This window comes from Macaca thibetana, chromosome 6 (genome assembly GCF_024542745.1).
Source record: "Macaca thibetana thibetana isolate TM-01 chromosome 6, ASM2454274v1, whole genome shotgun sequence".
NCBI classification, from domain to species: Eukaryota; Metazoa; Chordata; class Mammalia; order Primates; family Cercopithecidae; genus Macaca; species Macaca thibetana.
The window spans coordinates 135,657,620-135,680,665 of NC_065583.1; the positions used below are offsets into that span (position 1 = coordinate 135,657,620).

General features: G+C 42.8%; 2 protein-coding genes across 6 annotated transcripts in view; both read left to right on the forward strand.

Annotated features, from left to right (window-relative positions):
- BRIX1 (biogenesis of ribosomes BRX1) overlaps positions 1-23,046 on the forward strand; it is a 305,669-nt gene that overhangs the window by 51,831 nt on the left and 230,792 nt on the right. The gene's annotated exons all lie outside the window — the stretch shown is intronic.
- The window catches only part of RAI14 (retinoic acid induced 14), a 174,544-nt gene that overhangs the window by 17,534 nt on the left and 133,964 nt on the right, over positions 1-23,046 (forward strand). For 2 of the 5 annotated variants that reach the window (XM_050793812.1, XM_050793818.1), the window contains exon 2: positions 13,205-13,285. In XM_050793812.1, coding sequence (XP_050649769.1) covers positions 13,250-13,285 — 36 coding nt within the window. In that variant the 5' untranslated portion in view covers positions 13,205-13,249. Of the gene's footprint in view, positions 1-9,169; positions 11,119-11,149; positions 12,156-13,204; positions 13,286-23,046 lie in introns of those variants that run through there. The other 3 variants (XM_050793811.1, XM_050793813.1, XM_050793810.1) reach the window with 3 other exon arrangements.

A 23,046-nucleotide genomic window follows, 5' to 3' on the forward strand; every position in this document is an offset into this window, starting at 1 on the left:
ATATTTCACTTCTGTAGCTTCATGAAGTAAATTTAGCTGCTGACTTCAGCAATGGGCTGAACAGACTGAAATGCCACCTGCAATTGTGCTGTTGAAGATCAAGGCACCTCTTTTACTGTGGCATCTGAGTTGAGTCTCTGTCACTTGCAGCCTAAGAGTACTGACAAATACTTGGGTGCCTGAGGGCAAGTGTCAGAGACCCAACTTGGAATAGCTTAGGCTAGAAGGTGCGTACCTTGCCTTATGTGACCGCACATCCTGTGCTAAAAGGGTTTGGCTATAGCAGGGCCTCAGGGATCCCTGGAATCAGCGCCCCAACCCTGTTCCCACCACCGCCCCTGGTTCCCTCTCTCAAACCAGCTAGGACTGGGTCTTGGGCAGCTACCAGGCTCCTGGTTTCCCAGTTCTCACCCAGAGAGGAAGGTCTACCTCCCCTCCCCCAAATCTAAAAATCCCGGAGTCTCTGAATAGCCCTGATGAGGATACATTTCCATCTCTAGGGGAGCAGCTATTGCCAAAAGGACTTGGTTGGAGTGGGTGGGGAGGCTAGGAGGGCAGGCTGGGCCCTGTTGATCTGACCCCTCATGGATCCACTACTGGAGTACCAGGCCACAGTGTTCTGCTCAAGGAAATGGGAGGCCTGCCTTCACGTGAGCCAGCACCCCCGCTCTGTTGAACTGAAGACCAAAAAAATCCTTTTACTGAATACACAGTGTTTGAATAATGTCCAAATATGATAGTTGGGGCAGCAGAAATAATTTCTGGACTTTCCATCCACTCCCTTACTCCTAGGGCATCAGAATTCACAGAATCTATGTCATTAACATATTTATATATTCCTTATTCTGAAAAGAATGAAGACACTGGATGCCTGGGTAAGGAAAGAGATTCACAAGCCAAATGGCACCACTGCGATCATTGTAAATGACGTCTCCAACATTCCAGAATGTGAGAGCCCGAGTTTCCTTATTTCAAAACTGAGTCAAAGAACCAATGAATATGTAGTAAGCCAACTTTTGGCAATTCATTCTTTCTAGGTTAACAACAGGGATTAAATATAACCCTGAATAGAACCTGTTTTCTTACTCACTCTGAAGATATTTTTCATTACCAATTTCTTTGTATATGGGCCTCCCTTTTGCTTTTTGCATCGGATCTTTTTTTTTTTTTTTTTTTTTGAGGCAGAGTCTCATTCTGTTGCCCAGGCTGGAGTGCAGTGGCGTGATCTCAGCTCACTGCAACCTCCGCCTCCCAGATTCAAGTGATTCTCCTGCTTCAGCCTCCCATGTAGTAGCTGGGATTACAGGCATCCGCTACCATGCCTGGCTAATTTTTGTATTTTTTAGTAGAGACGGGGTTTCGCCATGTTGACCAGGCTGGTCTTGAACTCCTGACTTCAGGTGATCTGCCTGCCTCGGGCTTCCAAAGTGCTGGGATTACAAGCATGAGCCACCATGCTCAGCCTTCATTGGGTCTTTTTTTTTTTTTTTTTTTTTTTTTTGAGACTGAGTCTCGCTCTGTTACCAGGCCTGAGTCCAGTGGCATGATCTCAGCTCACTGCAACCTCCACCTCCCGGGTTCAAGTGATTCTCCTGCCTCAGCTTCCCAAGTAGCTGGGACTACAGGCCTGCACCACCACACTCAGCTAAGTTTTGTATTTTTAGCACAGATGGGGTTTCACCATATTGGCCATGATGGTCTTGATCTCTTGACCTCGTGATCCACCTGCCCCTGCCTCCCAAAGCGCTGGGATTACAGGCGTGAGCCACCCATGCCTGGGCCATTGCATCTTTTTGAGAACAACTTCACTGAGATAGAACTTACTTTCTGTAAAATTCACTAATTTTAGTATACAGTTCATTAGTATACAGTAAATTAACAGAATTTTGCAGTCATCACCACCATCTAGTTTTAGAACATTTCCCTCACTCCAGAAAGATCCTTTATGGCATTTGCAATTACTTCCTATTAGCGTTCCCAGCCCTGGACAACCACCAATCAACTTTTTGTCTTTATAAATTTACCTTTTCTAGACATGTCTTAGAAATAGAATCCTGAGGCGTGGTGACTCATGCCTCTAATCCCAGCACTTTGGGAGGCACAGGCTGGAGGAACATTTGAGGCCAGCAGTTCAAGACCAGCCTGGGCAAGACAGCAAGACTCTATTTCTACAAGGAATACAAAAATTAGCTGGGTGTGTTGATGCACACTGGAAGTCCCAGCTACTCAGGAGGCTGAGGTGGGAGGATCACTTGAGCCCAGGAGTTTGAGGCTGCAGAGGGCTATGATGGTGCCACTGCACTCCAGCCTGGGCAACAGAGCAAGACTCTGTCTCTTAAAAAAAAAAAAAAAAGAGAAGAAAAGAAAAGGAAAAAAAAAGGAATGGAATTATATAATGTGTGGTCTTTTCTGTCTGACTTTCACTTAGCAAAATGTTTTTGAGCTTCATCCATGCTTTACCATGGATCCGCGTTCTATTCCTTTTTATTGCTGGGTAATATTCCATTATATGGAATTGCTACAGATTATTTACCGAGTTGACAGACATTTCTGTTGTTTTACTTTTTCCACAATTACGAATGCTACTTCTATAAATATTCAGTCTTTGTGTGGACATATGTTTTCATTTCTCTCATAGGTGGGAATAGCATTGCTGAGTCATATGGTAAATGTATATTTAACTTTGTAAGACATTGTCACACTGCACTTCACAATGGCTGTACCATTTTACATTTTCACCAATAATGTTTGAGGATTGGATCTCTATGTTTAAACCTGATGGGCTTTTTTGGGTTTCAAGATAGGTGAAACTTAAGGAATGGACTTTTGAGGAAGACAGGAAGAGGCTTATCCATACATAGTCACTTGGGGTGACTTGGGGTGACCCTTAGGGGTCAGTTGCATGGCACATGTGAGGTGGTTTTTCTCTTCAGAGGCGAACATGGTGGTGTGTTCAGAAGGTGGTATTGTAATGAACATCAAAAGAACGCAGAATAGGATGAGCATTTTAGGGATCATCTTAAAAATAACCTCGATTTAAGGGATAATTGCATGGAGTTTCCTAGTCCTAGAGTGACTGTTGTATTCCAGAGGTAGCTTGTTTTGATTAAGCCATGCTTTTTTAAATTGGATGGATTTAGGGCAGGAGGTAACCTTGGGAATTTTCTTTGGTAGGCTTATTGGAGCGTGTGAGTCGTGGATTTGACAGACCAGAAAGTAGTGCTGCCAGAACCACAGCCAATTTTGTGTCAGTCAGTGCTGCTGGCTCTGGCTGATTCATAGACTAAGATCAATCCTGGTTGATGGCAGGTTTTATTCTCAAAGAAGAATGATATATTTGGTTTCCAAGAGAAATGTCATCCCCTGGATAAAGGCAAGTTGTGAATATAGGAGATGGATAGTCTCAAAAGAGTTTTACTACATGATCATTATGATACAGTATCTAAATGACATTTGTGGTTTAAAAAGAATGTGCTCATTTATTTTCTTGGAAAAAAATCTGAGATATTAAAGTATTTTGGAAAGGATTCACTGCCAAGATGACATTATTGTTATGTCTTTCCCCCCCTAACTTTATCTGGGCAGTCTTTTAACAAACCTGTACTTTTGTTAATTCATAAAAGAAAGTTTGCTTGTTTATTCATCTATAACGTATCTGGTTTGCTGAATAAATAAGATTTATGAGATAGTAATCATAAAGCAGCCTTGTTTTGTATCACCCTGTCTGAAAGTTATTTTGTGAGGTTAGTATATTCCTTGTCTCTGGATGAAATCTATGATTTATTTATTTATTTATTTTTTTGAGACACAATTTCACTCTGTTGCCCAGGATGGAGTGCAGTGGCACGATCTCAGCTCACTGCAACCTTTATCTCCTGGGTTCAAGTGATTCTTTGCCTCAGCCTCCCCAGTAGCTGGGATTATGGGCACACACCACCACGCCTGGCTCATTTTTGTATTTTTAGTAGAGACGAGGTTTTGCCATTTTGGCAGGCTGGTCTCGAACTTCTGACCTCAAGTGATCCACCCACCTTGCCCTTCCAAAGTGCTGGGATTACAGGCGTGAGCCACCACACCTGGCCGTTTCTTTTTTTAAAAATGGGGTCTCGCGCTGTCTCCCAGGCTGGAGTGTAGTGACAATCATAGCTCCCTGTAGCCTCACACTCCTGGGCTCAAGCGATCCTCTTGCCTCAGCCTCCCAAGTACCTAGGCCTACTGGTGCTCCCCACCATACCCAGCTAATTTACTTTTATTTTTGTAGAAATGGAGATCTCACTATGTTGCCCAGGCTGGTCTCCGGCTCAAGTGATCTTCCCACCTTGGCCTCCCAAAGTGCTGGGATTATAGGCATGAGTGACTGCACCCAGCCTCTGACTTATTCTTAGATTTTAAAAAAAGTTCTGCAGTCAGTTTCAACTGCTAAGTACTCTTAATTCAGAATTTAGAGTCCTCAATGTCAAATATTAGGTTGGTGCAAAAGTAATAGTGGTTTTGTTATTTTAATGGCAAAAACCGTGATTACTTTTGCACCAATCTAATAACAATAAAACGTTGAAATTTGATTTAAAGTTAAATAGCTCTCCCTTTTCTCTTTGTCCCTGCTTCACCCTGCTACCCTGCCTCCGGCATCTTCCTATCACAGTTTGGGATCCCTCTAGGGATCTCTCTATGGTAAAACTAGGGGTAGGGCAGGGGAAGATAAGAAGTTAGAGGGATAAAAAAGTTCTTTTTTTTTTTCTTTTTGAGACAGTGTCTTACTCTGTCACCCTGCCTGGAGTGCAGTGGCACGATCTCAGCTCACTGCAACCTCCACCTCCCAGGTTTAAGCAATCCTCATGCCTCAGCCTCCCGAGTAGCTGGGATTACAGGCACCCGCCACCACTTCTGGCTGAAAATTCTTATTTGACTGGTACTATAGCATGATAGTGCCATGTTCTGAATTTGACAGATGTTTGTTTTACTCTTAATTCTGGGCTATTTCTGGGAATGTTATGGACTGAATTGTGCCCCTCTATCCCATTTCTGTGTTGAAGTCCTAACCTCCAGTTTCTTAGAATGTACATGTATTTGGAGATAGGACCTTTGTAGGGGTAATTAAGGTAAAATAAGGTATATGGGTGGACTCTAATCCAATATGACTGGTGTCCTCATAAGATGAAGTGATTAGGATGCAGACACACCCAGAAGACCATGTGAAAACACAGGGCAAAGACATCCATCTATAGGCCACGAAGAAGTGCCTCAGAAGGAAACTAACCCTGTTGACACCTTGACCTTGGGCTTTATTTTGTGGTGTTTAAACTACCCAGTCTGTGGTACTTTGCTGTGGCAGCCCTGGCACACCAGCAGAGGGGCCTCTTGGAGATCTCCCTCTTCTCACTCCATTCTTGGACCATCACTGCAGACCCCTCTTCTGCAATTCTCTTGATGAATGTCATGTGATTGCCTCTTGCTTCTCCATCAGGGAATCTGCTTCCCTCTGCCCTCTGTGTCCTTCCAATCTACCCTATTACACAGAATCTAGCACCACTTATTTCCCTCTATTGTGAGTTGTGTACACATGCTCCATAGGAAACACGTATTTATGCACAAATAAACTCCAGCATTCAGGCTGATTACAACACAACAGCAACCTCTCCTTCATTTCCGTCCTTGAAGCATAGGCCAGTTTCTCTCCGTTTTAGAGTTTTCAGGCGTGGATCAGACACCGTCCAATCTCTTCAGTCCTGTAAGCCTCTCATGAGGTTGAGTAGGTGTGGTAGGAATCATTGCATAGCTCTGTCTAAAGGAAGACCCTCCCACAGTCCAAACACACTCTGACCCTTTTAGACCTGGACGTGAGTAAGAGCCCTGTTAACCAGTTTTCAGTTGAATCCTTTGAAAATTTGCACCTCAGGCTAAAATGACTGTGGCATGTCTGTGTTTTCAACCTAACCGTAGTGCTCATTCATTCATTCATCGTTGATTCATTTAGGCAGTGCAAAGTTTCACTAAGTTTTGACTATGAAGAGAGCCTTGCTGAGGCCAGAGGTGAAACCCTGGCCCTGTCTAGGATGGACGCTTTCCTTCTTGAGGAGCTCCCTGACTAGAAGGGGAAGAAGGTCTCACATGAAATAACACAGCAGGCATGTTGATTTGTGGGGGGAATCCCTGGCTTGCCCCATAGTTCTAGAATCAGGCTGAGAAAATCTCTGTCCTAAGAATTTGCCTCCAGGGTACTAGCTGATGATCCTTGCTCTCCTCTGACCCTAATGTTGCATTATTGAATATGGTCAGCTCCTTCAGGTAGGCTTAGCACGTGACTGGGGGGATGCTGCATGAGGACAGCAGTAATAAGAGGGAAGGGGCAGGTGGGAAGGAAAAAGGAGGGGCATCCTGGTAAGATTTCAGAGGCCAAATGAGCTGGGTCTTTTACAACCTTAGTGCTTTTCTCTTGTACGTAGTAAAACCCAATCACCGTGTTGCATTTGTACAAATATCCCAATGACGCTAACCCGTATCAGAGAACTCACCGTCCTCAGTGCACTTGGGATCCATGAGAGCCTTGCTAAGGTCAGGTGAGGTCTAAAGTCTATCCAAGCACTTTATCCTGTATCTTTGTTCTGCATGTTCAACTGTAAAACATTTATTGATTATATGCCAATGGTCAGGACTCAAGTACAGGCAAAATGAAAATACTCTATTCCAAAGTAAGTAGGTAGTCTGAGATGTAAATTTTCAAATCAGCTGAAAACTGGTAATGGGGTTCTTGAATCCCTCACTCACATCCAGGGTCTAAAGGAGTCAGACTGGGGGAGGATCATTCTTTGCAGAGAACTATGCAATGATTCCTACCACCCCTACTGTCTTAGTCTATTTTCTGTTGCTATAACAGAATACCACAGACTGGGTAATTTACAGAGAAAATAAGCATATTGGGTTCATAGTTCTGGACTTTGGGAAGTCCAAGGACATGGTGTTGGTCCTTAGCAAGGGACATCTGGTGGCAGAAGGTGGATGCGAAAGAGACCACAAAGCAAGCCTAGCTCACTTTTATAATAACGGGCTCTGGCAAGTACTAACTCACTCCCGTAATAAAGCATGAATCCATTCAGGAGGGTAGAACCCTCATGACTCAATCACTCTTGAAGTCCTCATCCCTTAATACTGTTACATTGGCAATTAATTTCCAGCACATGAACTTCTGGAGGACACGCTCACACCATAGCTTATGGGACCACTTGGGGAGAGTATACAGGTGTCAGACCCTTACCTGGAAAGTCTAAGAAAGGAGTCCCCCATCTTGTGAGAGAGATGGACAAAATGCCCTTTCCTCCTTCACCTGTCCAAATCCCGTGTTTCCTTTAAGTTCAGTTAGAGCCCTGCTCCCATTTGGGAAGACTTCTCTGATTTTTTTCTAGCCCTTCAAGATTCTCACTCTTTGAATTTCTACAGTATTTAACACCTACTTATAAGATGATTTTTAAATTATTCTTTATTCATATCCTCAGTCAGTTTGGAGTCCTCTGGGCCTGCTCGTAGTTCCTATGCTGAGTGTTTATATGTATTTAAAATTCTGTCTTTCTAGAACAGTACAAATCTGCTGTAAGGTAAATTGGGCAAGAAGGAACAGTACCCGTTGGGCCCTGCTTCCCATTTTTGTGTTCTTCCAGAAGCAGCAACATAACTCACAGCACAGCCCTGTCTGAGAGGCAGAGGTTGAAGCAGCTTCCGCCCACTGGGAGGGGTTCGGATGGCGTGAGGTGCTGTGTTGTTAAGGATACCTTCACTGGGAAGTTGGTCTGGAGAGACCTTCAACAGAATGTATTTGTTTTGCTGGATTGAGAAAATTGAATGTTTATACGGCTTTGGTTAAAATTGCATTTTTGTTGCAGAGAGATTATTGTCTAAAGAAATACTCAAGCACTTGAGTGAGAAGAGGTAGATGCCGACAAGGAGAGAAAGAGTGTGTTGAGGCTTGTTCACCACTTGGTCTGTGGTGTGGATTTTAATTCTGATGTCCTTTTTAACTTGCAAGAAAAAGTCCTGAAGCCTATTTAGGGGCACATGTTAGTGTTCTGGTTTGGCTGAGAATTCTATAGATGTATTCCCATATTTTGTGATGGAATATTATTATTATTTTTTTCGAGACAGGGTCTCACTCTTTCATCCAGGCTGAAGAGCAGTGGCATGATCATGGGTTACTGTAGCCTTGAACTCCTAGGCTCCAGTGACCCTTCCACCTCATCCTCCTGAGTAGCTAGGACTATGCGCCATGTGCCACCACCACCAACTAATTAATTTTTTTGTTTTTGTAGAGAGAGGATCTTGCCATGTTGCCCAGGCTGGTCTTGAATGCTTGGTTTCAAGCAGTCTTTCCACCTTAGCCTCCCAAAATGTTGAGATTAGAGACATGAGCTGCTACGCCCGCCTGGCTGCATTTCTTTCTTCATCAGTCTAGAGGTTTCTAACCTGGAATTTTCTTTCTTTCTTTTTTTTTTTTTGAGATGGAGTTTACTCTTGTTGCCCAGGCTGGAGTGCAATGGTGCGATCTCAGCTCACCGCAATCTCTGCCTCCTGGGCCCAAGCGATTCTCCTGCCTCAGCCTCCACAGTAGCTGGGATTACAGGCATGTGCCATCACGCCCGGCTAATTTTGTATTTTCAGTAGAGACAGGGTTTCACCATGTTGGTCAGCTGGTCTCGAACTTGCAACCTCAAATGATCCGCCTGCCTCGCCTTCCCAAATCGCTGGGATTACAGGCGTGAGCCACCATATCCGAATAACCTGGAATTTTCTTAATCCTAAGGACTGGCGAATGTAATAGAGATTATTAAGCTTTTTAAAAAAATAACAGCTTTGTTGAGATATCATTCATATACCATTCACTTCACCTCCTGAAAGTGTATGAATGAATGGTTTTTAGTGTGTTCACAGGTTGTGCAACCATTACAGCAATAAATCTTAGAACATTTTCATTACACCCAAAAGAAAACCCCATATCCATTGTAAGGGTTTTTTTTTTTTTTTTTTTTTTTTTTTTTTTTTAATGCTCAAAGAAGTTTAACTTTTTTGTTAATGATAAAGCTGTATAGGCTAATATCAAGGTTTTAAAATGCAGGTTAGGATTGGGAGTTAAATTATTTTTTAAAAGGGAAAATGAATTAATAAATAAACAGCGTTGCATCCAGTCTTTCAAATGAGATGGAAACAAGCATGTACATCTCTGCCTTGCTCCATCCTCATCTATCAATGTGACGTCCATTCTGTGATGATTGGTGGCCAGTGATGATTGGTGGCCAGTGATTGACGATTGGTGGCCAGTGATGGATGCCATATTGCAGGAACTGATTTTGAATTAAATGGGCAACAAACTGACTAATATTTCTGCTCAGTGGGTAGGTATGCTTTATCTTGCTTGAAATGGGAGAACTTAGTTCAGAGAGCTTTTTCCATAGATGCATGATCCTGTCTGGTACATACTCCAGTTAGGCTGCTGTGCAGCTAATTCAGCTTTGCTGCATTTCTTTTGAAGTAAGCATCTTGATTTAATGACTTTTCCAAGGACTGCCTTTAGTGTGGCCTTGCCAAACTGATAGATGTCACTTTACTCAACATAGGCTGTAGCCCAGCCTGGGCTTTGGAAGTTTGGGATTGAAAATGGGACTGTAAGATCCCAGTTGGCCCAAGGAAGGCGAGTCCGTTTACTCATGATTCATCTTGAGGAAGAGGAGATGCTGGGACAGCTGGCACCTGGCGTTATTCCAGGGGCCACATTACTTCCCGCCAGCCATGGCTTCCAGGTGTGAGATCCTTTCGTGAATACCAGGAAAGCAGTGATCTATTAATAACTTTACCCCAGCTACAGTTCTTGCCTCTAGAGTTACCATTGTGTGGATTTCCAGAACTTCTTTTCCTTTGACACTTATCTCTATCACTGTGGAGTTAGGCCCGTGGGCCACCCAGCTGTCACACACCCAAAGCCAGGGACTCCAGGAAGACACTCAATTTGGCGGTTAATACCTTCCCTTGGGAACTTTTGGAATTATTGCTTTATTTATTTAATCCTCTTCAAATAAGAGTTTGTATACTTTTCACTGCATGCTTTTAAAAAAAAGAAAAGCCAAAGACAAATACACAGAAAAACGAACACAACACCCACGAAACCCCCATGACCTCAAACAAAAATCTTCCCCGCTGTTGCCTAAGACTTTGTGCTCTCTGAATGTGTGAATGAAGGAATGCTTTGAGTGGCTCTGCTGTGGGGAACTGCACATTTTGGGTTATCCAATATGTGGCCTCTCTTTTCTCCCTTTTTTGCTGGACTGATTTGTCCTGTTTCCTTGGTTATTAGTACTTCCACAAGAAGGGGGAAGGAATTAAATTCGAAGGATGATTTCCACTTTCTAGCAACAGTTGGTGTAGAAACCCTGGGCTAGCCAGTGACAGTTTGGGAATATCTGATTATCATTATTTCTACTTTGATTCATCAAAAGGTGATTCTGTTTTGACTTGAAAAAAAAAAACAACCCAACTTTGGTTTATGAACCAGCCCAACTCTGACAAGTGTGTTCCTGTTCCACCTACATCAGTTCTAGTTTCTCTAACTTCAGTGTGCAAAAATTCAACCAAGGAAGTTCCTGGGCTCTACCCCTTGAGATTCAGTTTTCACAGGACAGGGGCTGAAAGGTTACATTTAGTCCCCAGGTCCTTCTGATATGGATTAACTAGGGGCTGACTTTGAGAAACACTGCCCTGGAATTTGCACTTGCTATTCAGGTACTAGCCCAGCCTTCTCTGTGATTAAATGCTTGGCAGTTAACAATGTGTAATTATGGTGTGTGTCGTTTCCAAGGCAACATGCATCTGTCACTCCCGCTGAGGCTGGGAAGATTGAAAGGGGCCATGGAGAGGCTGCAGTCACAGTGAGGCCTCCAGATTCATGACAACAAAGTGCTTCATGATGACTGGGTTTTCACACCGTTTATCCAAGGGCCCTAATCAATGACAGCAGCAAGAATGAAAGTAGACACATTGGAAGCCAGAGAGTCACTGGGTGACTTCTAGAGGTAGCAACAAGCTCAAGAAGAAGGATGAGTACGGCATTCAGTGGCTTGCACTCCCCAACCATCCTCTCATGTCAGTTTTTTTTCAGAATAATAAGGATGTGGGGGAATGTGAGATGACCTGGCAAGGCTTCTGAAAACAGTAGTTAACTGTGGTAAACGTGTGCCTGCTATTCCTCAGTTCTCCTCTGGGATGGTGCTGTTAAAGGTCACCTGTTCTCACTTGCAGTGGGCTTGATGTGACATTTATTGAGCATTTACTATGTGATGGAAACTTTCATATAGATTATCTTGCCTTTTTTGACCTAAGTGTATTTTCATTTTTTTATCTACATGCAAAGATTACACATTTTGTACATTTCCAAATGTAATGAAAAAGGTAGAGTCTGTACATGTTTGCCGGGCACAGTGGCTCGTGACTGTAATCCCAGCTGTCGGGGATGGAGAGGCTGGAGAATAGCTTGAGCCCAGGAGTTCGTGACCTGCCTGGGCAATATAGCGAGACCCCATTCTCCACAAAAAAGGGAAAAAAAAAAAAAGATAAGGTCTATACATGTTTTAACACAGGATTTGGCTTTTTGGTTTTAGTTGTAAAACTGTATAGGGCAGTGCTGGATGGAACTGGAAGCCGTTATTCCAAGTGAAGGAACTCTGGAATGGAAAACCAAATACCGTATGTTCTCACTTGTAAGTGGGAGCTAAGCTATAAGGATGCAAAAACATACAGAGTGGGTAGGGGAGGTTGGGAGAGAGGTGAGGGATAAAAGACAACATATTGTTTGCATTAAAATCTCAGAATTCATTGCTAAGGAATTTGTGTATCAAAAAACTACCTATATCCCCAAACTATTGAAATTAAAAAAAAAAAAAAAACACCAAAACCATATACGGCAGTGAAAACATTCAGCCACTAGTCAGGCTTTAGGGTCTAGTTCTGAATCTTATCATGAATAGGCTTTGTGACTCAGGCAAGTTTCAAAACTTGTCTGAGGCTCTGTTTCTACTTCTGCGAATGAGGCACTTAGACTAGACAAGCAATCTTGACTTTTGAAGGGTGGCAACTACCTCGTAGAATCCAGTGAAAACTCGGAGCATTCTTCCCTGAAAAAGGTAAATGTATGCTTGCTAAAAGATAATTACATTCAATTTCCAGGGGACCACAGACCCATGTTAAATGAAGTGATTGCTTAAGATTCAGCTGCAACTCAGAATTGCTGAGTCCCACAGGACCCTGAGAGTCTTGCATTGTTTAGAGAGGCCCCCTGAGGAATGAGCTATTTGATGAGGGAGGTTTTGTTGTTCCTGGCATTTTTCACTAACTGCCCTGTGCATTCTGGGGAGGGGAGACGGGAACAAACACTGAGAAAAATAAATAGGGAATGAGTGGCATCTGGAATATGAACTGTTTTCCTCATCACTTTCACAAGGAGGTGGATGGCATGATTGCAGCACAGAAGATATGTCGAAGAATTACTTGAACATAGAGATACAGCATTTTGTATAGTGACAGTTAAGCAGTAACTTAGACTTGCTCTACTTTTAATGTTTTAGAACTCACTGATACAGAAATCTAAGAAGGTCCAGTTCATAGAAGCAGAGAATAGAATAGTAGTTAGGGGTGGGGGTGTGGGAGTGGGACGGTGGGGGAGGTGGATGGGGAGATGTTGGTCAAAGGATGCAGCATTTCAGTTAGAAGGAAAAGATGAAGAGATCTATTGTGCAACATGGTAACTATAGTTAGTGTATTGTATACTTGAAAAATTCCTGACAGTAGGTTTGGAGTGTTCTCATCACAGTGAAATAATAAGTATGTGAGGCAATGCATATGTTAATTAGCTCAACTTAGCCATTCTACAATACATGCATATTTCAAAAGTCATGTTGTACACCGTAAAAGTATATACAATTTGTATTTGTCAGTTAAAATAAATGTTAATAAGTAGGAAAAAATGGAAGTTTTGGTTAATTTGAAAATGTCAGAAGCTTCTAGGGAGTATATTATAAATGGAAATATGTTATTTACCACTCCTCAGCTGTTAACTGACCACCTTCCCAACCCAGCCCTGCTCTGTCTCCTACCCATGACCCAAAGTTGTAATCCAATCAAGACAGAATACCTTATTTGGAAACCTACATATGTCCTTTTTTTCTCTGCTTAGGTGTTGAAAAATCTCTAGAGCTTTGGAAGGCTGAATGGACTAAACATGAAGAGCTTGAAAGCGAAGTTCAGGAAGAGTGACGTGAGTATGCGGTGACTCAGAGTCTGGCTGTTCCTTCTCCACGGAGCTGCAGAAACGCTCCTCCCACCTTGATAAGGCACTGCTGAGTTAATAAACTACAGACACTCAAGTGCTCTTGGCCCCAGCTCAGGGTAGCTTCTGTAGATGGCATGCTCTAGGTTCCTTGCTGTTTGTGTGCGTAGCTTTCAAAATGCTTTTTTTGTTTAATTCTGGGGATCTGTGCCTTGTAGAGAAAGGAACAGTCACGTTAAACATCTTCAAAGAAAGAATCAGTAAAAATCTCAACATTTCTAAGGTTGCCAGAAATCCTGATTCAGAATGTTGTTTTTAGAAGAAGCTAGTCTCTCTCATGAGGGTGGTTCAGGAATGATATATTAGCATGGTTCATCTTTGGCTTTAGGAAACGTGTTCAACTCTGTTAAGGCTTTTGTGGTAAAATGGTATCTATTGCTGCCCGTACCTTTCCTCCCACTGAATTCCAGGGACTCTTCCTCATTTGTTATCTATCATAAAAGACTCTGGATTGGAGGAACCAGTTATGATGTCAGAGTTATGAAACAAAGTCTCCCTCAGGAGAAAAGGGAGAAAAACGTAGCAGAGGGGTTGTACACGGTAATATTTTTTTAAAAGGTCACCCCATAAACCCTTCTATGATCCCAGTCTTGTACTAGCTGCATTCCAGAAACTTTGAGCAGAGTTGTGGAATGGGAGAAATTAATGGAAGGGAATTAGATGGAAGCCAAGGTATGTCACTCTCAAAATGGGCTTGTTCAGCTATCATTTCAGATGAGCTAATTAAAGATGAACCTGGATTTTATTGCTTTGCCATGAATTATATTTTGACAGCTTGGCACAGCTGCATTTTTGCAATAAATGGAGACTGTGTCTTTTATGGCTAATATGTAACTTGCATACCTACTTCTGGCTGAAGCTTATCTCCTGAGGCTGCATCATGACATGTAACTTACTGCCCTGATAAAACCCAGGCTAGATGAGATGCTTATGGGATGATGGTAAAATACCGACCCACTTAAAGAAAGAACTGGGAAGCCTTATGAAAAAAGTTGGTCTCACCTTCTTATCCTTTAGGTAAATTAAATAAAACTCACAGAGTGCAAAGAGACTTTGACAAAGACATGAAACTAGCTGTTGGCCAGAGTGAAAGTCCTGGTCATCCAACTTCTAAGAAACCTCCTTCAACCTCATCGTCTGCTGGCTGTATGTTATGCAGCCTACATATCTCCTGTGGCTTTCAGCTAAGGAGAAAAAGGCAATTAAATGGAAAATGTTGTGCAATTCAGCAGATAGGGGTTTCTAAATTATGTGACCAGGTTAACAAATGCCTTTTTCTATTCCAAGGGAATCTAGGTAGCTTTCATTTACATAAGTTAAGATTATTTTTAGCAAAATTTCATCAGTCTAGACTTCCATGTACATGAACAGGGGCCCAGAGGAATGATAGGCACATAAACTTTTGGTTTAAAAATAAAAAACTGGTGGCAGTAGGGAGGGTGTTGCCGGAATCCAGTTAGAAAAACTGAAATATTTCCATGATTTAAAAAAATCCACTGTAATAACACTAGTAAAAGCTTCTGGGATTTGGCAGCAGAAAAGGCTATGATTTTGGCAGTTAGTGCTAAGAGAAGAAATGCTGAGAAGCAGACCTTGGGGAGGAGAGCCTGGGGAGGAGGAAATTGGTATAATGGAGTCCAACAATTTCAAATGGCTCTCCACATCCAGATTGTTTCCCCAAGCCACAGAACTGTACAGCTAAATGGAGGGAATAGAAAAAGACAACAACAAAAACATTTCAAAGCCCTGTTTGTTAATCAACCGTATGATAATAATGCTAATGATAACCATTAGGAAGTATTAACCAAATGTCGGGAGCTATACTAAGCTTTTCACGTGAAATTCATTTACTCTTGCCACAAATCTTACGTGGTGGGTATAACTATTAAGCTTATTTTACAGATGAAGAAACTGAGGCCTTAGGGACATGCAGTCATTTGTCTGGGTTCTTAGAACTTTAAGTTCTAGAACCAGTTTTTGCACTAAGGCAGCCTGATTCAAGAGCCCATGTTTCCTGAAAGAGGAATTTTGGGTGGAAAGTATATTTTAAGAAACTAAGCAATCTGCTGGCACAGTGGCTCACTCCTGTAATCCCAGCACTTTGGGAGGCTGAGGCAGGAGGATCTTGAGTCCAGGAATTCAAGAGCAGCCTGGGCAAACATGGTAAAACCCCATCTCCACAAAACAATTAAAAAATTAGCCACCTATGGTGGGCCACACCTATGGTTCCAGCTACTCGGGAGGCTGAGGTGGGAGGATGGCTTGAGCCCAAGAGTTCAAGGCTACAGTGAATTGTGTTCACGCCACTGCACTCCAGTCTGGGTAACAGAGCAGGGCCCTGTCTCAAAAAGCAAAAAACAGAGCAATCTAGGGAGTAGCTTTAAAAGTGACTTTAGACTTGGACCTAGGTTTGTGGGACAAGTCTCTTACTCTTCTGAAGCGCAGATTCCTCACCAGAAAAGTGGAGGAAATAATATTAGCCCCGTAAGGTTGGGGTGACAGTTAAATGCATTAAATGAATGTTGGCTGGGTGCGGTGATTGATACCCGTGATCCCAGCACTTTGGGAGACTGGGGCGGGAGGATCACCTGAGGCTGGGAGTTTGAGACCACCCTGACCAACATACATGGAGAAACCCGTCTGTACTAAAAATACAAAATTAGCCGAGTGTGGTGGTGCACACCTGTAATCCCAGCTACTTGGGAGGCTGAGACAGGAGAATCACTTGAACCCGGAAGGCGGAGGTTGCGGTGAGCCAGAGATCATGCCATTGCACTCCAGCCTGGGCAACAAGAGTGAAACTATGTCTCAAAAAAAAAAAAAGAATGTCAAAAATCTTAGGGCCTGGTGCTCAGGAGATGCTTAGTAAATATTTGTTTCTTCCTCCTAATTAGCAACCGGCAATAAAAAGGCCGGGCGCGGTGGCTCACGCCTGTAATCCCAGCACTTTGGGAGGCCGAGGCGGGCGGATCACAAGGTCAGGAGATCGAGACCACGGTGAAACCCCGTCTCTACTAAAAATACAAAAAATTAGCCGGGCGGGGTGGCGGGCGCCTGTAGTCCCAGCTACTCAGGAGGCTGAGGCAGGAGAATGGCGTAAACCCAGGAGGCGGAGCTTGCAGTGAGCCGAGATCGCGCCACTGCACTCCAGCCTGGGCGACAGAGCGAGACTCCGTCTCAAAAAACAAAAAACAAAAAACAAACAAACAAAAAAAAAGTTTACATGGTCTGGAGGGTAGAATAATCTGGTAACAGTTGCTGCTGCCGAACAGGGAAACTGAGAGCTGGGAGGGAGTGGAGAAGAGAGGCTTGTTTTCCAATGTATGCCTTTGATTTGGAAGTTCTTGATATATGTACATGTATATCATGCATATATATGTATTGTTAAGGAAAAACACGTTTACAAACATTTACATTCAGTTGAATGAACCAAATTATAATTTTTTTTTAACCTGAAACGAGTGGTCTGTCTCAAAATATTTTAAACCATTGGGCATCACATTTTCCTGCTTGTCTGTGTGAGGGAAAAGGAGGAAGAAAGGATTCTTTGTATTTCTGGGGGGTAGGAAGAGGAGAATAGCAGATCAGGTTCTCGCGCTTGCATAAAGAAGACAGGTGACCCACTGGTGTGATCACATTTCAGCGAGCCTGTGTCTGGGAGGTCTGTGGCCAGATCGGTTTGTGGCCATTGCGAGCAAAATCCAGGAGTAAACATAGGATGAAAGTGGCCCAAGGGGGCCTCCTATGGGTGGCCTTCAGGTCACTCTGTGACCCCAGGGCCATCACGTGGGTAAAGATTGAATGGGAGTGTCCTTTCCGGAAGACTTGACAACTGGCACTGTGTCAAAGACAGATGTGAGTTTGGTAGGGAATGAGCCTGACTCTGAGGGCTGTGGTTAGACAGTGTCATTGTCCAGTGGTTTTGATTCTTAAGTCTATTTGGGACCCTGCAGATAACCCACAGAGGCTAAACAGCATTATGAAATTTCTATGATGGATAACCTTTTTTACTTCACATTTATAACTTTATTTTGGGAGTTCTTAAACTTGAGTTGTTAGATAGTAGATAGGATACAAGAGAAATGCAAATATGGTTGTTGTCTTTAAAAAGCTGATAAACCTCGGTGGGAAGAGAAAAAAAAAACATGTAGGAAACAATTAGAGCAAAATACAAGCAGTATAGACTATAGATACTCAAGGTACCTCTAAGATGATATAACTAACTAGTTATTAAGTTGTAGGGCCTGGTGATAAATGCTGCAAATTTTCAGAGGGCTGAATCATTGAGAATGGGAGAATTTGGGGAGCTTTATGGAGGTGGAGCTTCATGCAGGCCTTGCTGGTAGGAGTCAGATCCAAATTCATTCGTTCTTGCATCTCATCGGTTAAATTTATCCAGTTGTCTCACCACCATTTGTTGAGGAGACTGTTCTTTCCCTCATTGAATGATCTGGTCACTCTTGTCAAAGACCAATTGCCTGTAGATATGTAGGCTTACTTCTGGACTCCCATTGGAAGCGTGGTTGGGAAGAGGGGGAAAGGTCAGAAGGTCAATCAAGGGAGGCAGCTTGCAGCACAGTGGGTTAACTCAGTCTCAAAAATGGCCCTTGACATACAAAATAGTAATATTAATAGTTCAGGAGCCCAGGAGAGTGCCCATGGCATGTCCCTGAGTATTTAAAGAAGAATACTATAAAGTTTTCATCCTAGTTTTAAAAATGGATAGACTGATTTTTATGCTTATTAAGCAAGCACAGAGTTCTCAATGATCATTATTTGTATCTTTTATGACCGTAGCTTGAAAAAATAGCTTCTTTACCTCTTTAAATATTTGCAGCAGCTAGTATGTGGTTCCACAGGGGAAAATGAGCTGTCATCATGAAAAATGAGGCCAAAAAGGTTGGGATTTCCCTTTGCTAATAAAATGCTCAGGCTTCTGGAATTTCTTTGTAGATGCCAATTTTTAGTGACTTGAGTGAAATGGGTGGAGGTTGAGGGATGGGAAATGGGGTTGAAAGATCTTTGTAACAAATCTTGAGAAATGTCATTCAAACGTGATCGAGGCCTTCACCGTTTACTTTGAGGGTGTATGCTTAATTTGATGAAAGATTTATTCCCAATTATATATTTCATTGTAATAGGGAAGCAGCGGACATTCCATTAAAAAAATCAAAACAGCCAGTTTAAAGTGACAGGCCCTAAGAGAGATTAAATTGATGGTATACCTTTACATAGCAGCTACTAACTATTGTAGCTTTCAGCCAAGGAAATGCATACACCCCATGAATCTTGAAGAACCAGGCATATCCTGCTCAGAAAGAGGTTTGAGTTTGTTGCCTGTTAAGATAACAGTTCACGGCAGGGCATGGTGGCTCACACCTGTACTCCTAGCACTTTGGGAGGCCACGGCGGGTGGATCACCTGAGGGCAGGAGTTCGAGACCAGCCTGGCCAACATGGCGAAACCCCGTCTCTACTAAAAATACAAAAATTAGCTAGGCATGCTGGTGCATGCTTGTAATCCCAGCTACTCGGGAGGCTGAGGCAGGAGAATCGCTTGAACCTGGGGGGCAGAGGTTGCAGTGAGCTGAGATCATGCCACTTTACTTCAGCCTGGGTGACAGAGTGAAACTCCATCTGTTAAAAAAAAAAAGATAACAGCTCTCATGAGGGTCGACAACCAACATCTCTGCCAAGGTATTTTTTTCAAGAGTTTTTAGTCATTTATAGTAAGTTTTTACAAATGCTGGAGCCTCCTTCCCTTACCACACACACACACGCACATACACACAATGGGAGTATTTAAAATCCAAGTCTCTCTGTAGACATAGGAACCTTGGCCAAATCTATTTCAAGCTAAGCCTTTTTTTTTTTTAAATAGACATAATTTTTAAAAAATCAGTGATGACCCCACTGGGTGGAGGTAGGAGACTTTACTAAAGTTCTAGAGAGAAATTTGGTCAAATTTGTGCCATGCTACATATTTTCTAGGTCTTTTCAGCCTGTTTTAAATGGAGAACCTGCTCACTGCCTGATTTTGCCTGGTATTAGTTTGCTAGGACTGCCGTAACAAAGGGTACCACAAACCAGGTGGCTGAAACTAAAGAAATGTATTGTCTCAGAGTTCGGGAGGCTAGAAGCCCAAGATCCAGGTACTGGCAGAGTTGGTTCCTTGTGAGGGCTGCGAGGGCGAATCTGTTCCATGCTCTGACCTAGATTCTGGCGGTTGGCTGGCAGTTTTTGGCTCGCAGAAGCCTTGCCCCATCTCTGCTTTCATCTTCATGTGGTATTCTCCCTCTGTGCATGTGTCTGTGCCCAGATTCCTCCTTTTCATAAAGACGTCACTCATACTGGATTAGGGCTTACTATAATGACCTCATTTTAGCTTGATTACCTCTGTGAAAACCCTATCTCCAAATAAGGTTACCTTCTGAGGTTAGGGGGAGCTTTAGGACTCCAACATACGAATTTTTGGGAGGACTCAAGTCAACCCATAACATAACTCCATACCCTTCCATCCTAGAACAGTTACTCTGAAGCCCTGGCATTCCCCCACTAAGCTGGCACTGTCATAGACCTTAGCTCCACTGTTCATCCTTGCGACTATTTTCAGCATCTAAGAGAGTGAGGCTGGAGCATCACAGTTTTTCAGTGGGTGCCACTGCATAATATTAATAGCAAGAGTGAACACGTATGGATGGCCGACCTCCTATTACAGAAATAAGGAGCTCTCATGGATTGAATGCTCACCAGGTGCCAGGCACGGTCCCAAGCCCCTTTGCATGCTCTTCGTCATTTAATGCTTACAAAACTCTATCCAGTAAAGACCATTGCTACAATGCAGTTGATAGAGGAAGAAATGAATGTTGAGGGCGGGTAAGTAACTTGGCCAAAATCAAACATTTGGTAAATAACAGAAAGATGGTAACTCTCCTGGTTTTTCTTGATGGGAGAGCGTTGTGTGCTGTCAACCATGGCACATGCTTGCTAACAAGTTCCTGGTTCCTAAATTGTGAAGCTTCAAACTGCATAAAATAGATGTTACCCTGTTGCTCTAAGCTTAAATAAGACCTCTACAGTGATTTTCCGTCACCACAAGTTCATCCACAGTGGCAAAGCTCACCGACGTCAGCATTATTCCTCCTGTGACAGGGAAAGATTCTTTGTTTCCTGAGAGCCAAATGCATTTCAGTTCTGAAGGGAGGAAGAGCAGATGCTGCTTCTGCTCTTCCAGTGGTGCCAATAAAACGTCTCTCTACATGGAGCTCCATTGTGGGCTAAATGGATCATAGCTTTATTCTATTTACCCCAGACCGTCATTCTCAGTTAAACATAATAACTTTCCAACTGGAAACCAATATGAAACCCAGGACTTGACCTCTAAACTTGGGGAAATATCCTAGTCTACACAAGTAATGAGTCATTTAGACCATTATCTCTTATGTCTTTATTCTGCATTAATTACCTGATCATTTTGAATGAAGGCTGTTGTTGACCTACATGTTTTTTGTTTGACAAATTCTTTTATGAACTTCTCCTTGGGAGTGAAACAGAAATTGCTTCTGAATCATCCTGTGGATATTTTCAGTTGAGTTTCTACCTAAAGATCTTTGCTGTGTGGATGTAGTTATTTTCAACTATACGGCAATACAGGGGCCAGCGTCGGCCAAATGTTCAGTATGTCTATAAAGATGACGTTAGTGACTAGAATTGGCTTTCCTTTTGCTTGAGTCCCTCCCTTTTTGCTTGAGTCTTCCCTTTTAAAACAGGAAAGTCAGTGTGTTCTGGTCAACTTGATTATTCAACGATTAGAGTAGTTTTTATTGTATTCATGAAAATGCTTACTTTTTGGGAAGCACTGCCTGAAAGGATTTCATTTTTATTTTCTTGGGAGCCGAATGATCTGATGGTCTCTAGCTGGTTCCTGCCTCCTGGGCTGCCCAGTGGGCTGGTTAGCTGGAAAGTGTAGAGGTTTATAATGTAAGAATAGAACAAGGAAAAGTTTAAGGAACCACATATTCTCCTTGGATATGTTTGTTCTAAGATGTATTTCCCAATGCTGAGAATGTTTCTGTAGCAACTTTTCAGATTTAGGCTACGGTTTTGGAAGAGTTTTTGATGAGATTTAATGTGAACTCATGAGTCTTTTCATTTTGTGTGTGTGTGTGTGTGTGTGTGTGTCAGAGTCTTGCTCCGTCACCCAGGCTGGAGTGTGGTGGTGCGATCTCAGCTCACTACAGCCTCTGCCTCCCGGGCTCAGATGATTCTCCTGCCTCAGCCTCCTGAGTAGCTGCGATCACAGGCGTGTGCCACCATACCCGGCTGATTTTTTTGTATTTTTAGTAGAGATGGGTTTTCGCCGTGCTGCCGAGGCCGGTCTTGAACTCCTGACCTCAGGTGATTCGCCTGCCTTGGCCTCCCAGATTGCTGGAATTACAGGTGTGAGCCACCATGCCTGGCCTGTTCATTCTTTGAAGGGTTGCTTCATAACTGAGAAGGTGCAGGGTCTTTCTGTGAGGTCCCAATGGGTATACTAATTAGGTACATGATAAGCTGCAATAACAAAATACCCTATACAGTAGCTCTAACAAGGTAGAATTTGTTTTCTTCTGAAGTAAATGTTTAAAAATAGTCTAAGAGCCAGCGGGGCAGCTCTGCTCCATAGATTAACCCAGGAACCCAAGCCCTTCTCCCATGTCCTCTGTTATCCTCTAGAGCTGCTCTGTGCAGTGTGCTAGCCACTGGCCACATGTGGCTCTTGAGCATTTGAAATATGCTAGTCCAAACTGAGATGTATACTGTAGGTGTAAAATACACGCTAAATTTCAAAGACATTGTACCAAAGAAAGAATGTAAAATATCTTAATTTTTTATAATTACACACTGACGTGCTACTATTTAGGACATAATTGGATTAAATAAATAGAGTAAAATTTATTTCACCTGGTTCTATTTACTTTTTTAATGTGGCTACTAGAAACATTAAAATGACATAAGTCTTTGGACAGTGCTCCCCAGAGAACTAGAAAGAAGGAAAGTAAAGCAGAAGCACTTTCCTTTTTTTTTTTTCTGTGACGGTGTCTTTCTTAGTGTCTTCCTTTGCGGTCCAGTCTGGAGTACAGTGGTGTCACTATAGCTTACTACAGCCTCAAACTCCTAGACTCAAGAAATCTTCTTGCCCTGGCCTCCCAAATAGGACTACAGGCACATAATGCCATGCCTGGTTAATTTTCTTATTTTTTTGTATACAGACAGTGTGTCACTATGTTTCCCAGGCTGGTTTTGAACTCCTGACCTCAAGCAATACTCCTGCCTTGGCATCCCAAAGTCCTAGGATTATGAGAGTGAGCCACCACACCCATCTAGCATTTTACTTTTTAGAGGATGTGAAACTGAAGGTACACAAATCATTGCCCTCACAGGGAACTGGTTAGAGCTTGCCCCAACCTAGCTGCAAGGGAGGCAGGAAAACATATTCTCTTGCTGGCAGCCTCGAAACCAGTTAAGCCTCCAGGGAAAGGGGAGAATGGATGCCAGGGATGATTAACTCAGCCACAGGCAGTTTCCACAGAGGGTCTTGTTTGAGACTTGGATGATAAAGGTGTGCCAAAGTGTTCTTAAACCTTAGTGACTTTTACAGTTTTGTCTCCTTTTATGCCAGAAGTAACTATTGATGACTGCTTGCCCAGG